Here is a 15,943-nt window from a genome sequence, read left to right on the forward strand (position 1 = left end):
GAAGAGATGACTATCTTAGCACTTGCAGTGCTGCGGGTTGTTGGTGAATGAATCCCAACAGTATAGCCTCCGAAATGGAGACGTGTGTGTAAAAATGAAGACAGAACAGCAGCTAAAGGAAGGTACAACTTTCAGAACTTCTTTTTTTTTCCATATTATTGTAACTTTCAGTAGTGGAGATGTACTTCAAGTGGGTTCTCTCGTTGTCATCTCGAATATGTTGGGAAGGGAATGAATAAATGAAACCTTTCAGAACTGATTGGCTTTTGTGTGAGTTATGGTGGCTTTTTTGATAATTGTTTTTGGTACTGTTGGGAGGGACAACTGAGTCCTGGAGGCAAGACCGTGGCAGCCTTTCAAATGTATGGAATGTCACTCTGAATTGTGTACAGTGGCAAGGTAAGAGTTGAGAGCAGGCATGCTGCCTGCAGCTAGGACAGTGTAAAAATACAGACCTTTAAGACTGAAGTTTGGGACCATACATGAACTTCCTACATTTTAAAATGATAATAGAAGAAAATTATGAATGGGTCAAAGTGATGCCATATAAATATAGTTTTCAATATGTTTTATGTAAATAAATGGCCAAAGCCCGGTGGACCTTCACGAATTGAATTCCTTTAGTATGTGAAGTACCTTGCAAGGGAAAAACCAGCGTGTTGGTTTAGATATGCACTGTTACTGTGTTTCGTGTCATTGTATAAATCTTTTTGAAAATATAGGTCTGCTGTATTTTCTTTGAAAGACTGAGTGCAATGGTTAGATGTCTTTTATCCAATTAGCTTTATTTTTCTGTCCTCAAACTCGGTATTGTCATTAATACTTGTCCAGATTTTATGAAAATCCATGTGATGCCTTCAGTTAGCAGGAAAACTGCATTAGTAGTAAGTGCATTCCAGAGATACAAACACTAATATTCTTGTGGGGTGATCTGACTCAATGTTACTTTTGCTTAAAAGGTGATTAAAGAAAGTGGACCTCCTCACATGAAGAGCTTCGTTACACGAGTTACAGTGGGAGAATTCACTGCAGAAGGAGAAGGCAACAGTAAGAAACTCTCAAAGAAGCGTGCTGCAATGGCTGTCCTACAAGAACTTAAGAAACTTCCTCCTCTTCCTGTGATTGAAAAGCCAAAACTTTACTTTAAAAAACGTCCAAAAACAATATTGAAGGTATGCGTCCGCCTGTGACAGAATTAAGAATGTTTGCTCAGAAAGTAACAGAGTTACTTAAATTTAAAAGCAGTAAAGGCTTATTTGTCATTTTCTGTCAATATTGTTACTTTTTTGCCTATGCTAATATGTCTGTGCTTTTTTAAATTCTGAGAATGCTGTGAAATTCTCCAACATAATGGCTTGTAAAGTGCTCAGCTTAAGCACTGAGCTCACATCACTGAAGTCTTCGGGGGTTTGGTTCAAGTCTAAGGGAGGATGAAACTCCAAGCAGTTCCGTACAGCCCTGTGCATTTTTAGCATCATCTCCTCTGGGAGGCCCTACTAGGATATAGAAATATAGAATCATTTAGGTTGGAAAAGACCTTTAAGATCATTGGGTCCAACCATTAACCAAGGACTCCCAAGTTCTCTTCCTGGTTTCTCCCCCTTCCCCAGTTTGAAGAGGGAGAGAGATACGTGAAATAGTAGATGTATGGGGAAGTGGTACCCAGTCCAGCCTCCTCGCCTTGTGTAGCTAGATGTGGGAGTTTTGTGGCTTCAGCTTCAATTTGATATTTGAAAGATTTGAAAGAAGGCCAAGAGTTTGTTGACATCTCAGCCTAGCGTGTCACTTGTCAAGTGCCAAAGGACAATACTTTCTTTGTTTCATGTTCCTGTGTTAAGGTTGGCGTGTGTTTGATAATGCTCTTTAGCTTTCAGATACAGATAGAAAATGCACTGGAGACCAACCCATGGAGGACTTGCAGACTTTGAACGTCCCTCTATGAAAACATGCCCTGTCTCAGAGGATATTAATATGCTTCTTGCTGCACTGATGAGGCTTCCTTTTAGAGGCTCTGCATTCTTGTGAGCTCAGGCTCCTTAAATGGTGCTTTTATGCTTGGTGGCAGTAGATTTATTGCTACTTCTACAGTTCAGTCAGTCTGTGGTGACTAGCTGTGGTGTTTTTACTCATCCCAAATTCTTACAAAACCAAAGGGTCATCTGAAGTAATTAGTCTTCCAAATGTTCTAATGAAAGCAGCCACAGTGTCCATATATTTTTTGTGAAGCATCACTACCTAGTCTCAGCAGTGAACAATTAATCAGATTAACTTGTCATTTGTTCAGTGCAGAAGATGAGGCCTCGCAAGTGACCAAAATCTGCTATTTTTAATTTTATCTTAGGAAGTATTACTTTTTGAGGAAGCAGTCAAACTCTTTGTACATGATTTTCTCTTGTCTGGCATGTTGGATAGTCATTCAGGCATGCATAAGGGCATAATAATAGCCTTTCATACTCATTTTAGGTCAGTCCAAATAATGGTGGAGAGTACTCACTTTCTCTCTGATGTACAGAGAAAGTCACCTTTGCCCCATACTATGCAGATCAGTAACTTTGAGATTCAAATTGCAGGAAAAAACAGGAAACCTTCATGTCCAAAACTTGTGCTTCAGAATATAGTTTAGGACCTAAATTTCACCTCTTTTTCTGTATTTGCCTTTTGTTAGTTTTTAAAAAAAAAAAGTCTTCTGTTTTTCTGAATCATGTTATGTCCGCAGCTTGCATTATATTAGGCTGGATAACATTATACCAGTATAGCTTGAACTCAGTCCTCAGCAAATGTTATGTTGATAGATTGTAAAAATAAGTAAATCAGTACTTATTTTACTAAAGGTATTACCATCAGAAATCTGTATACTCAGTACACTGAGTGCAGAGTTCTGCAGGAGCAGCCAACCAAAAAGCCATTTCAAAAAAGCAAGTGCTTTGGAGAGTGCAAAACTGGGTTTGGAAAATGTACAAAGAACTTACTTCACCATCTTCTTTTAATTTCCCTTCAAAACAGAATGAGTCATTTTTCAAAAAAACCTGAGATTAATTAGATACCCATCTCCTACTGAAATTCCGGGGATCTAATTCTCAAAAACTTCTAAGATAAAATGGGCATAAAAAAGTATTTAATGGTAAACTATTAGCATTAATGCAGCTTTAAAGCGGCAAGAGCTGAAAGGCTATTGGCTCATTTTGGAAAGTTTTTCACAAGAAAGATGCTAAGGGTATAATAATGTAAAAATCTCTTCCATTACCAAATACAACTTACCATTACAATCTTAGATAGAATTATCCAAAGTTGGCCATGTTAGAGACATTAATATGTAGAAGGTTTTTATTTTTTGAATAACTAAGCTGCTGAAATTCTTTCAGTGTGCCCATTTCTTTCAATTTAATCTGCACGTTTTGAGTATCAAAAAAAGTGACAATAACTTATTTTTATTTGTATATGTATTTATGAGGCTATTTCTTATGGCCTGCACTTTATTTAGCCTGCTCTGCCTTTTATCTCTGCCTGGCTTCTTGCCCACACAGCTGCCTTTGTCCATGACTTTGTCTTAATTCTTCCACTTATATCTTCTCTAACAACTTGAGCAGTTACACTAAGTAGAATTCATTGCACAGCTTTCTTAATAAAATATCCCTCTCTGGTCTTTGCCTTCAGCTGCTGATCATCTCTTTAGCTTCTGGACCACTTGTTTGCTCTTATTTGAGAAGTTCAAACAAGCATGAGTGCTGATCTTCTTTTATCCTGCATATGAGTTCATGAAAAGGAAATCGCTGAATAACATAAAAACAATTCTACATTTAAATGCTGTTTACATTTGCAAGTTCATTCTTTGTGTTATGGTATATAAATCAGTTAAATATGAATTCAGATAATTTTTGGGGGTATTAATTTCTTCTCCCCAAGATCTACAAACAAATATTTTCATAGCTATTTGCTTTGAGAAAGCATTTGCCATGTGAGTAATAACATACTAAAAGGATTTCAGAACTAGGTTGTTAAGAACTGTTGTTTTTCACCTGCCTGTAATCTTGGACAGACCAGTCTCTCAGTCCTTTTGTTATCCCCCCATCAGATCAATTCCCCCACCAACCATATATTTTGACATGTTATTGTTTGGGTTATTGTCTGTTAAGCATTTGAAATACTTTGTGGGTGGCTCACAATATGCAACATTTCTAGCCATTGGAGACAGTCTTCCCTAGCTTCACTACATGAAAGTATTTTGAGGGTGAATTCCTATGACACACAAACAGAGTAAGCCTTGTACACCTTTAATTGCATTGTAGGACAGAAGGTAGGAGTGCTGAGAAGGAAGGCAGGAAGGCTGAGAGGCAGCTTCCTTGTAATATGGCAGACCTTGGTTTTCCCCGTGTAAATCCCACCTCTTCTTAGTGTACTGCATATTCCAGCGTTGTAACAACCTATTTTAAGGGGTTAGGGGGAAGGGTCATAGAAATAGGGCACTAAGATATAATTGGCTGATGAATCTGCTAGTTTTCATACATCCACATAGGACCTCCATAGATACATGAGGGTATTAGTAACTTACAGATGCTAGGTATGCACACTACCTGCAACAGTGGCAGAAAATAGGTGTATATTTCTTGCCACAGTTTTGCATTTGAAGATTCTTATCTTCTGTCTCATTGTCAGAAGACAGGAAAAAAATTACTTCTCATTCTCTCAAAGGGAGTATTAAAGAAGAGGTAACCCTAGTAAATGATTTATTGAAGCAGTATAATAGTTGTATGGAAATATGCTGAAATAATGGTTCTTTCTTTTAAACCTGTTTTAGACTGGACCAGAATATGGTCAAGGAATGAATCCCATCAGTCGTCTGGCTCAGATCCAGCAGGCCAAAAAGGAGAAGGAGCCAGAGTATGTTCTTCTTTCAGAGAGAGGAATGCCTCGCCGTCGAGAGTTTGTTATGCAGGTATCATCTGCTATCATGTTAGAGATAATACCCGTGCTATGTTATGTTAAAACTCAGGCAAAACGGTGGCATAATATGAAGTGGATCCTCCTGTGTTTAGCTTTTTGCTTTACAGTCAGTTGTACAAAAAGAGTATGAAATACTGTATCAGAAAGCCTGTTTGAACTTTCTTCTTTCTCTTGGTGAAACAAACGGCAATTAGGTTACGTGCCTTCTAGGTGCTTTTCTTGTAGTGGTTTTGCATTTTTTATACTCTTCTTATTTTTATTTCACCTGATGTTTTCTGTCTTTATCCCTGACAGTTCATGATTTATTTACTCATCTCTTTAAAAAAAAATAATTTTTTTTGCTATTGTTGATCAGAAGATTGCAATACAAACAAGTATTCTGAAGTATGGATATTAATATCTCCATATTACCAAGAATTTTGGTTTACAAAATAGTGTTGTAGTCTTTTCAGATTTTCAGCTTCTTTGTGGCTTTGTTCATGTCTGAAATACCACAAAAAAAGCCTTCCATCACATGTTCTAGCCTGTCCAGTTAAGGGCTCTGGACCTAATACAGAAACAGTAGATCATTAATGTTTCTTTAATTTTTAAATTAAGAACATATACGAAGATTTGATATAATCATGATATTTTGTTAGATAGCACAACAGGAGGTTGAGAAAGATTAGGAACAGGAAAGAATTCTTGTGTTTTCACTCAGGGGCAATTTTGTGCTGGAACAATTCAGAACAGGCATACCTCAACGTGTTTTGACTTGTCTACAAACCACACCAAAATGCCACTTCTGATCACAAGCAGAGTTTATGATGTTCCAGCACCTCCTTCTCCAGAAAATTAATTACGTTTTCACTTAAAACTCTAAGTCCCTCCTTCGTGTCTATCAAGACAGGCTAGCAATCTTAATTTCCTTGGACCTCAGTGGTCTTTCCTGATGATTTAGTATTTTTCTCTCTGAAGTAAAAGAAGATATTGGGTTCCTTTTGTTGCAGAATCTGATTTATGAATATAAACTTGGATTTCCAACTTTTTATGCTACCTGAAAGTATTTGAAAAAGAGTGGTCTTATCACAGACAGTCCATTTTCCCATGCTCAGAGCCCCCTGGGACTGTTTAAGAGATGGTTGTGTGAGGCATCGGAAGAGGACTGTGTAATGCAGTCCACTATTGGAAAGATGGGCTGGGAATTTGGTTTTCTAGTGGAGTAGTCTCAATAATGGCAAAATCTTTGGTTTGAATAAAAAAGAGAATCTTAAAAGTAGTGAATATGTAGAAGATTCCCTTATCTAAGAAGACTTGTGAAAGTCAAATAAATTCCATAGAACAGTTGCTTTATTATGAATACTTTTAAACAGCGTAGCTCCATTTTTCCCCTTTTGTAATATTTTCATACTAAACTCATGCTGCTGTTTCTCCCGCCTTCAGGAAGTCCCAGTGGATTCATTATGACATGCAAAAAACCTTATCAGAATAAAAAGCCTTTGTATAAACTACTTAAACAATGTTTTCATTTAATTTAATTGAATGTGGAAGTAAAATATCCAGAGATAATATGTTCATTTTTATCTGTCACACAAAGAGCAAGCTTAGATGTGATGAAATGGATCCAATTACTTGTCCTGACCACTAGATAAACAGAAGAAAACCTCTGATGACATTAGTTGCTGTTCTGTTCCCAAAGTTAATTTCAGAAAGCTCTTTCTCTTTGTAGTCAGACCTTTAATCCTTGATAGAGGTTATAATAATAGCTAAACCAGTTTTACAGGTCTGAGAAATAGCAATGCATTGATTGATTGTGAGCTATGTTATAAATTATCATTTTGACTTGTCCCATTAAGGTCTCTCAATTTTATTGCATATAAACTTGTAACAGATTGGCTATTTTCTAATTGTGATTACAGAACCACATAGAAAGTAAGGTTTCTATTTCAAGATTATTAATATTTCTGGTTCAGGTAGCCAAATCTTTTTGCTTAATTAGATATATATACTTTGAGGGAATATTAATGATCATTATTATTTATTTACATTCTCTTCGTTGTATTTAGAAGTAATAGGCATTCAGATAAAGAAAAATTAGAACTTTTATGAAAATACATATATGATGATTTGAGGAAAGTGAATAATAATTTAATAATATAAATTACTAAATAATATTAATTATTTATTTTTATATGTATTTTGTATGCCTCTTTCTACAACTTTTTTAAAGCTCCTTCCAGACTGTTTCAGGTCTTTGACCTCTAAGGTTTCTTCTGTTCAGATGATCTTGGCTATTTTACTGTTTTTATTCTGTATTAGTGTGCTTTTTTTAACACGCTTTCAAAATGTTAAACTATTTTAAGAGAAAATTTGGCAAATGGCTTAAGGGACAGAATGAAATACACTTTTCTAAGAGCTGTGAATGTTGCATAAGAATAGCAGTGACAGCGCTAATATCACAAACCAGACACATACAGCTTCAGGAGTTTGAGAATGATATCAAAGTCAGGGCATAAGTTAGAGCCTCACTCTTGTGGCTATCTATTGTCTATAATTTGTCTTTGTTTTGAGGTTCTAATTTCTCCTGGGTTTATGAAAGGCATCTTGTTTGTTGGAAACCCTTTGTGCAGTACAGACCACAGGTCCAATGAGGAGCCTTCTTTCCAAAGACTACTTTAATAAAAGCTTGTCAGGTGTGTGGAAGAAGAAAGCAGCCTTAGCCGCCATCTTCCTTGCAGCACAACAAAGTGGGCGGAATACAAATATTGTTTTCATCTTCCCTTAGGAACCACTGTCATTTAAATATCCAGGTCATTGTTTTTCTCTCAGTTGGTCTGGATACTATCCCAGTGATGCTGGGGAGCTGCTGCAGGCAACAATCCTACAAGAAAGTGGAGGTATGGATCCTGTAGCGCTTCCTGCACTAAGAAAGAGTGAGGGAGATGTTCAGCAGGGAGAGTGGGGTTGACACACAGGCTGGTGGAAGAGAGAGACAATGTGTGTGCACAGAAATACAGAAAAATGGGGCTCTTTGGTACCAGTTTGGGGACATTCTGAAATATCTAAACAAGATCTTCTGTGTGAAGCAGTATTGTAGTCCCCTTTTACACTATTCTTACTTTTTCAAGATTGCGTCTTCATCAAAAGAGCTGACAGCTGTTTGTAGGTCAGCGAGGTTCTTACATGGTGATGTTAGGGTGTCTTGCATTTATTGTTTTTATGATCAATGTTTTCTTTTTAAGGTAAAAGTAGGCAATGAGATTACTACTGGAACAGGCCCAAACAAGAAAATAGCTAAAAGAAATGCAGCAGAAGCTATGTTGCTACAGCTGGGTTACAAAGCCTCTACTCCTCTTCAGGACCAGCCAGAAAAGGTGAGAACCAATCGTTAACGATGCCCACATTTTACCCTTGTCTAGATTTTTAGCATTATCAGCTAATCATTTAGTAAGAACAGGAGCTTAAACTTGCACACACCCCTCTTTTAGGGAATTGCTTGTCAGAGATCAGCCTTTGTTTAGCTACACCTAGTAGTTAGTGCAGCCTCTCCTCCTGTAAGAGTAATTAAGAACAGAAATGTAGTTCCATAGAGTAGTGTTTGTGCAAAAGTGTACCTGTGATGTGTGCACCTATTTCTACTTGCAAATCAGTATGAATGTGGCTCTTGCTTTTATTCCATTTTGGGCATCCATGCGAGTACTGAGAGGAGTGATAATTAGTAATTTTCATAAATGAAGTAGCCACAGTAGTCAATGTTTGTATTCCTGCTGCATATGCACTAGAGGCATTCCAGAAAAATAATGGCCTTTTCAGGTTTGATGGCAGAGAAGGAAAATGTGTCTTTTTTTGGTTTTTTTTTTTTTTTATGGAGAAGGAATTACATTTTAACTTCATATATGTTCCAGGTATGTATTTCCATGTTAGTGATGTGCAACTTAGCACTCCTCTCTTGTCTTGAGTTTATTGATGGGAGGGTTTGTATCTAAAATTGGGTGTTAAGGTTTTGCCTTTTGTATCCTGAAAAGATACTTGGTAAGGTATTTGGCTAAGGGGTGGACTGTGAACAGCTTCTGTCATATGCAGAGCCACTGCATGTATATATTTTGATCATGGTTTAAATGTTTGCTGTCCCTGCATGAGCTAGCTCAGGTCAACAAAATGTTCTGCTGGGCTTTTCTAGGGACCACATGAAAAATCTGAATATAGTATATAACTATCTTCTGAAACACCCTTTCTTTTTCTTTAAAAAGTAAAATTATTTACATTTATGTGAAGATACACTGTTCTATACATTCTGTGCTCTTACCAGGAAAAGATAAATGCCATACTGGTTACTTGGCTCCACCTCCGTCTGTTTCCCTCTCCCTTGAAAGGAGCAGCCAGATCTGTGTATACTCACAGATCACAGTGTATGTTCACACTCACCTTCACTATGTTCTTCACTATATATTTTAGTCATGTACAAGTGTGCAATGCTCTAAACAGAGTACTGGAAAGCTAGATGGTGTTCCTTGTAAGAACACACTAGAGAGTCTAGCCATTTTAAAAAAGGCTTATGACAGTCAAGTGATAATTAATTTTCATCAGAATGCTGAGACTTTTCTGCTGCACAAGATACTTTCTACCAGTTTCAACTTTTTCTTCATTGCTGATTTGGCCATCAGACTTTTTGAAAAACAAAGCAAAACAGGAAAGTCAACTTTTTTTTTTTTTCTAATAGGAAAACATAGGTTTTCATTCTTGGATTTCAAATTGGCTGAACTATTTTTACTCAGTAATTTTCAGAGATAAAGCCTGAAAAAATTCAGCCCACAACATAGCTGCTTTGGAGAGCTCTACACAGTGGAAACTTGTGGTTACATTGAAATCCTTAAAAAATCTGAGTGCCTAAAAAGGGGCACTGCTGCTTTGTTTCCCCGTGTTTATTAAACTATTGCTTGCAAGTGCATTGTCTTTAAAAAAAACAGTTTAATTATGTACTTGCAGACGTAGATATCTTGGAATTGATAGAGTAGCATACAGTGGCCTAATGTTATTCTGAACACAATGAGCCAACGTGATAGTATCCAAAAAATGTGAACTACTCAAATTTGATGTAGTGGCAGTATTCAAGATCATAGAGCAAATTTTTATAGCTTTGTTGGGGTTAAGGACATAAAATATCTAGAACATCTGGCTTTATCTTCTGTATATAACAGACTGAACATATTTGCAGATACACAAGTTAATTTGTGTAGATAAAAGCATTTTAATTCTCAAATTAAACTGTGCCGGAGAAGAGGGGAAATAGCCCTCAGATCTCTACCAATTTGAGCATTGCAAAATTCCTTCTGTATAAATTGCACAATAAAGATGTACCATTAGAAGATACTTGTTTCTCTCTTTGTATCCAAGATGGGGCCCAGTGTAGATTAGTTGATGTATCATGTTGGCGTCAAAATGGACAATTTTCATTTATATTGGGTTTTATGCTTTCAAAAAAGGCAACTTCTCTTTCCCCTGCACCCCCCCCTCCCCTGCCCCGAGTCCTTTCATCCCCTTCCTCCTCCCTTTAGAAAAAGGGAGCTTTTTCCTTAACTCCACTGCATAAAATGTGACTGTATTCATTGTTTTAATGAAGACCTAAGAGTGTTACAAGAGCCATGCATGGTGCTGATGGCAGCACAGGTAAACAGGTAATCCAGGTAATGTAAAAAAGTAAAGGCTCTGCTCTTTTCTGAGGTAATCCGAGTCCTGGAAGAAATCAGTAATGGTTGTGCAGAGCCCTGAGGAGAGCAATTTGAAAGTGTCCTGGGAGACTTTTTGCAGCTATCAGAATTTTAGCTTTATGGATGAGAACGGAGAGTTGTATGTCTTCATTTTTTCATGTTTCCATCTTTTCATTTCTTGTTGCCACTTTTATTGTCTTAGAGAGAGGAAAACCAGAGTAGATCGCATTCCTGTGAGACAGCAGCATTAAGGATAACTTACTGATGGATAAATTCTTGTTAAATTCCCCATCATGATCAAGTTAAACAGTAAAAAGAGAGGAATGAAGAGAGTTGGAAATGTTCTTCTCGTATTGTAACAGCATGCTCATACTGATTTTCCTATCATGTTATGGATGCACAGCATGGATTCATGACAAAACCACACTGTTACAGACAGCAGTAAACGCAGACCTATTGTAAATTTCATATTGCTTATTAATTTGAAGAACTTCCATGTTTTCCAGTATACATATTATCTACTGCACAGTATGATTAAAAGGAGTTGTGTGAAATTAAAGTGCATGGAGGTAGGTGACCAGTTTTAGAGTCAGGTCTAATACCTATCCTCTGTTTCCACTAAGTGTCTCCCATTTTGATTGCATGTTGCCTAGGCTGTAAGCACATTGGGATGTACATGGTGAGGAAAGGCAGGGAAACAATCACTGGAAGAGCTGCTTAGCATAGTGTGCTCTTTCCTCCTCTTTCCCAAGGAAAACGTATCATCTCATAGTCTGCATTACAACATGATAGTAATCTAACCGGTGTTCGTACAGCCTCTGACATGCAAAGGCAGGTTTCAGCCGGCTGATCCTCCTTTGTGACTCTTCTGCTTTCCAGTCAGCCCCATCTTCCAGAGCGAATGGATATGACTTTGTCATGGCATATAGACTGCTTTGCTTTGAAGTTTTCTGTTTGTATAGAAAATCCCAGTGAAATCTAAAAAGTATCATTTGTTTCACATTCGTAGAGCTGGTTGTCAATAGCTCCTAGTTCATGAGGAAGCTTGGACTTGTTTATCCAAATTTACACATAAATCTAGAAAACTACCATGTTATTTGCTGTGTAGCCTTCAGGACTGGCCTAATTTTGAACTTCTGTGTTAATTGCTCCTCTTTTCTGTGTCACAGTAATACCTGGTGTTAAACGTAGAATTATTTTGAAGACAATTAGCTTCCTCAAAATAGCAGTAAAATATAGTAGTAAAGTAATTATAGTAAAATAGTGGAAAATTGCAATCTTTTCTTGCTTCCCCTTCAGTAACTAAATGGATTCCTAGCAAGTAAATATTTTAACATTACACCCAAAGTACTTTGTAGTGTTTATGCATTCTTTCATAGGCAGCTACTAGGATCTTCTTGTTTTAGAATGTAATTTCCCTGTTGTCTGTCTACGTTTCAGTGCTGCTTGAAACATTTGATTTTAAGTCTGATTTGGTATGAGTTGAGCCTAATCTTTGGGGGAACATTTATATTTCAGTGTTAGGCAATAGTTGTTAATGTTTATTTATGAAGGGTACATTCCTCAAATAACCTATTTTAGACAAAAGTTAAGATGTATTAGCAAAGTTTTGTGAGCAGATGTGGCAATCCCAAGTCATCCTTTTCAGAGTCTTTCAACTAAATTTATAAACATGAATGTTCTGTTTAAGAGTAGTTTGCTCTTTACTTATCTGCCTTTTTCTACCTGTTTCAGCTTGGAGAAAACAAGAGTTGGAACGGCCAGAATGTTGGGTTTCCTGAGCCAACAAGTAACAGTAAGTATTGCTTTCTAAATTTATATTTATTCTTCTTTGTCTCTGTAGGATTTGGATTATTTGAGACAATTAAAATGGTTTTTGTAAATATTTTAAGGTTTTTTTGGCAATTAGATGAATTAACTCTTGAGTGTCCTGCGTGTGAGTGTAAGTATTGAATGAGTGCAGGAACAAGGAGATTTTTATTTACTCACTGAATCATTGAATCCTTCAGGTTGTAAGGGATTTTAGAAGGTTGTCTAAACTGCCTGCTCAAAACAAGGTTGGTATAGACTTCAGACAAGTTTGCATATGTCTTTTTTCCAGTTCTCCAAGGACAGAGATTCCATAGCTTCTCTGGGCAGCCTGTTCCAATGCTTAATTATCTTCACATTGATTTTTTTTCCTTTCGTACCAGTCAGAAGTTTATAAGTATCAACTCCTGTTCTTCTGCTACATACCTCAGTAATGTTCCTGGCTCCATCTTTTTGGCAACCTCTTCTTAGGTATTGGAAGGCTACTATTAGGTCCCCCAAAGCATACCACTGTCCTCTAAGCCTGATTATCCAAACAGATTTTCATCATCTAGTAATTCATCTACCTAGACTCTAACATCACAGCTTGGATACAAGGATGCTGTCAGGAAGCCTTGACATGATGTCAAAATATTTGCTAAAGCCAAAGTAAATTACATCCGCTACTCTCCCTTCATTCATAAATGCAGTCATTTTATCATAAAAGGCAGTTGAATATATCCTTGGTAAATTCATGCTGATTGTTCCCACTGGTTTTTTTTTCTCCTTTGTGCACTCACAAATGGCTTTAAGAGGACTCACTGCATGATTTTCTCAGAGCTTAAGGTAAGGCTGACCAGCCTGCCTTTTTTTATGATGATGATGATGCCTTTCTCCAGGCATTGGAGACCTGTCCTGATTTCCATGGCTTTTTGAAGATTACTTAAGCCAGTTGACTCAGCATGCTAATTTTCATCCCATTTGGTCCAATGGACCTGTGTGTGTTGCACATTTCTCAAGACGTCCCTGACTCTGATCAGGTTCCACCACTGGTAGCTTCTCTCTTCCTTGAGCTATGTCTATAGACACAAAGGCCTGAGAGACCTCGTTGGTGAAGACTGACTTCAGTTTCACTGCAACAGGTAATGAACAGGACAGACCTTTGTGCCTTTATAACTAATTGCTTCCTTCCAGCCCTATTATCAATCCCCATCAATACTTCTAGAAGATTGCCGTTTGCATTGTCAAAATACCTAAGGGCATGGCCTGTGAAAAGTTTTCAGATCTTAACATCTTCAAATGTTAATGTATTGGACTTTGGGACAGCAGAATAAGACCTCTAGCTTTTCTCTCCTATCCTTGCAGTGTCTTGTAGCAAAGATATTTGTAGATGACATCACAACCATCTACTACTCCAACAAGAAAAAAAATTGCTTTCTCAGGCTTCATCTGGCAAGTAAATCCAAATCTAGAAAGAGAACCAAAGACAAACTCACTCAACAGGAGACAAAATCAACAAAAATTGTATTTTAAACCTGTGCTGACCAGAAAACTTATTTTTCACAGATTGACCTGCTCACAGACCTTTTTGCAGCCACCACAGGCCACAATACAGAAAGAAGTTTTAATTCTGGGATGCTTTTCTAAGCACAAAAGACATTTCTAGATGCCTTCATTTCCATTCTTCTGATCTCCAAGTAAATTGTATGTCAAAGGAGATGTAGCTATCATGTCAATAAACACAGAGCATTTATTTCTGATAGTGCTGTTCAGAGACCACTGTGCTTAATCCCCTAACTCACTTTTCAAGGGTTCCAGTCTAGAGGCCACATTTGTAATAATCAGTTGCTTAGAGTGTGTCATTTTTCACTGCAGAGGGACTGTGCTATCCTTTTGCAAAATAGGAAAGGTTTGAACCCAAAATGTTATCAACAGGCATGTATTTTTTTACTGATTTTTTTAACTCTTCACCTCATAGAGGGCCTTTCTCTTCTAGGATATTTTCTTTAAAACTTAGACTTTAACTGCGATAAAGGCATAAGAGGAGAATGAATATGTTGCAGTTGTGTAGAGGACAGACCAGTCTTTCTTCACCTTACAGTCTCACCCAGGATGCATGGAAGACCTAGAAATGAATTTTGCTTCTCTAAATGTGTTAATGTGGTATCACCTCTGGCTGAATGAATTACTGACAGGTCTTTTTGCATTTCTGATTGAAACCTCTGTTGGTATTTCTAAACTAAAATGGCCTTTCTGATAGAGTTATGACTCTGCTGTACTGATTGGCACTCTATTAAAGTATATTTTTATATAGAAAACCACTGTAGTAGTTTCCATACTGCGGATCTTTCAACATATAAATATCACACCATTTGTTTGTAATGTATAGGAAGGAACCACAGATTCCTGTATAGGAAATGTGCAGAATGTTTTTGTGTGTTATTTAGGTAACCAGTAAGTTCAGTTAATACCTTCCTACTGAATAGCTCTGTGAACAGGCCTGGGTTTTAGGATGTGACTGAGGTTAGGAGATTGCCACATTTGGAGAACATCTACACAGTATCACATGATATTTCTCACCAGTTTTCCATAGATATGATTATTTGTTGGAATACTGTGCTAATATTTAGTAGGGGGGTGGTCTGCCAGTATATGTTTACCTATGAGCACTTTGCCTGCTCTGCTTCTGGTAGAATATTATGTGTTAGTTATCTACACAGGGAATGCATGAAAAATCCTGAAGAACTAGTATCAGTAAGAAGAGTTTTACCTGTGCACACCCATTGATCTTCTTCTAAGCCCCAGAGTCCAAGGTAACTTCAGAGCTTTGTAGTTAAGGAGAACAGAGGAAATTTGAAGTGTCTTCTTTTAAATAAAAGAAATCACTTGCATGCATAACTTCTCGTGCACTTGTGAAGTGCAGGGGTTTTTCAAGGCAGTTCCAAGCAAGTTCCACTGTTTGAGATAAAAAATGTCACATCCCTTCAGGTATGAATATGCTAGTTTATATTTAAGAACAAGTTGTTGGTAGGTGAGTCTACTCTTGCAGTGTTATCGTTACTGTAGGAAGTTTTTTAAAGAGGGCAAATGGAGCAACTTCCTCCTTTCTGTATCCTTGCTTATAAGATAAATGTACAGTTTGCATTTTTTGTTACCCTAATACCTAACTTTCAGTGGTCTTGAAAATCTGATGCTCTGAGATTGCTACATCTACCATTTGGCAGCTCTTACTCAGATTTCCAGTAATTTTATTCCAGGAAAACAATTGTGTCCTGCTAGGACAGCACGTTGTGCACCAGTTTCCTCTTGCAGGCAGGTACTCTTTTGTTGTGTGCATAATGCACTGTATTTCAATCTGAAACTGTGTGAAATAAAACTGGAATAGTAAAGTGAAGTTGTATACTTCAGTACAACAAAAACAAAAATCATAACAGTTACATTTGTTAGTACAGTTGAAGAACAGATTTCTTTGTACCCCTACTATGTAGTTTGCTTTTGCTGAGAAATATCCTGCAGTCCCTATCCTC

The 15,943-nt window shown here is 37.2% G+C and overlaps 1 protein-coding gene across 5 annotated transcripts in view; it reads left to right on the forward strand.

The window, feature by feature from the left end:
- STAU2 (staufen double-stranded RNA binding protein 2) overlaps positions 1 to 15,943 on the forward strand; it is a 177,237-nt gene that overhangs the window by 68,880 nt on the left and 92,414 nt on the right. For all 5 annotated transcript variants that reach the window (XM_005443188.4, XM_055706170.1, XM_055706168.1 and 2 more), the window contains 4 exons: positions 960 to 1,172; positions 4,796 to 4,933; positions 8,163 to 8,294; positions 12,363 to 12,423. In XM_005443188.4, coding sequence (XP_005443245.1) covers positions 960 to 1,172; positions 4,796 to 4,933; positions 8,163 to 8,294; positions 12,363 to 12,423 — 544 coding nt within the window. The remainder of the gene's footprint in view (positions 1 to 959; positions 1,173 to 4,795; positions 4,934 to 8,162; positions 8,295 to 12,362; positions 12,424 to 15,943) is intronic.

Source organism: Falco cherrug, chromosome 3 (genome assembly GCF_023634085.1).
Source record: "Falco cherrug isolate bFalChe1 chromosome 3, bFalChe1.pri, whole genome shotgun sequence".
NCBI classification, from domain to species: domain Eukaryota; kingdom Metazoa; phylum Chordata; class Aves; order Falconiformes; family Falconidae; genus Falco; species Falco cherrug.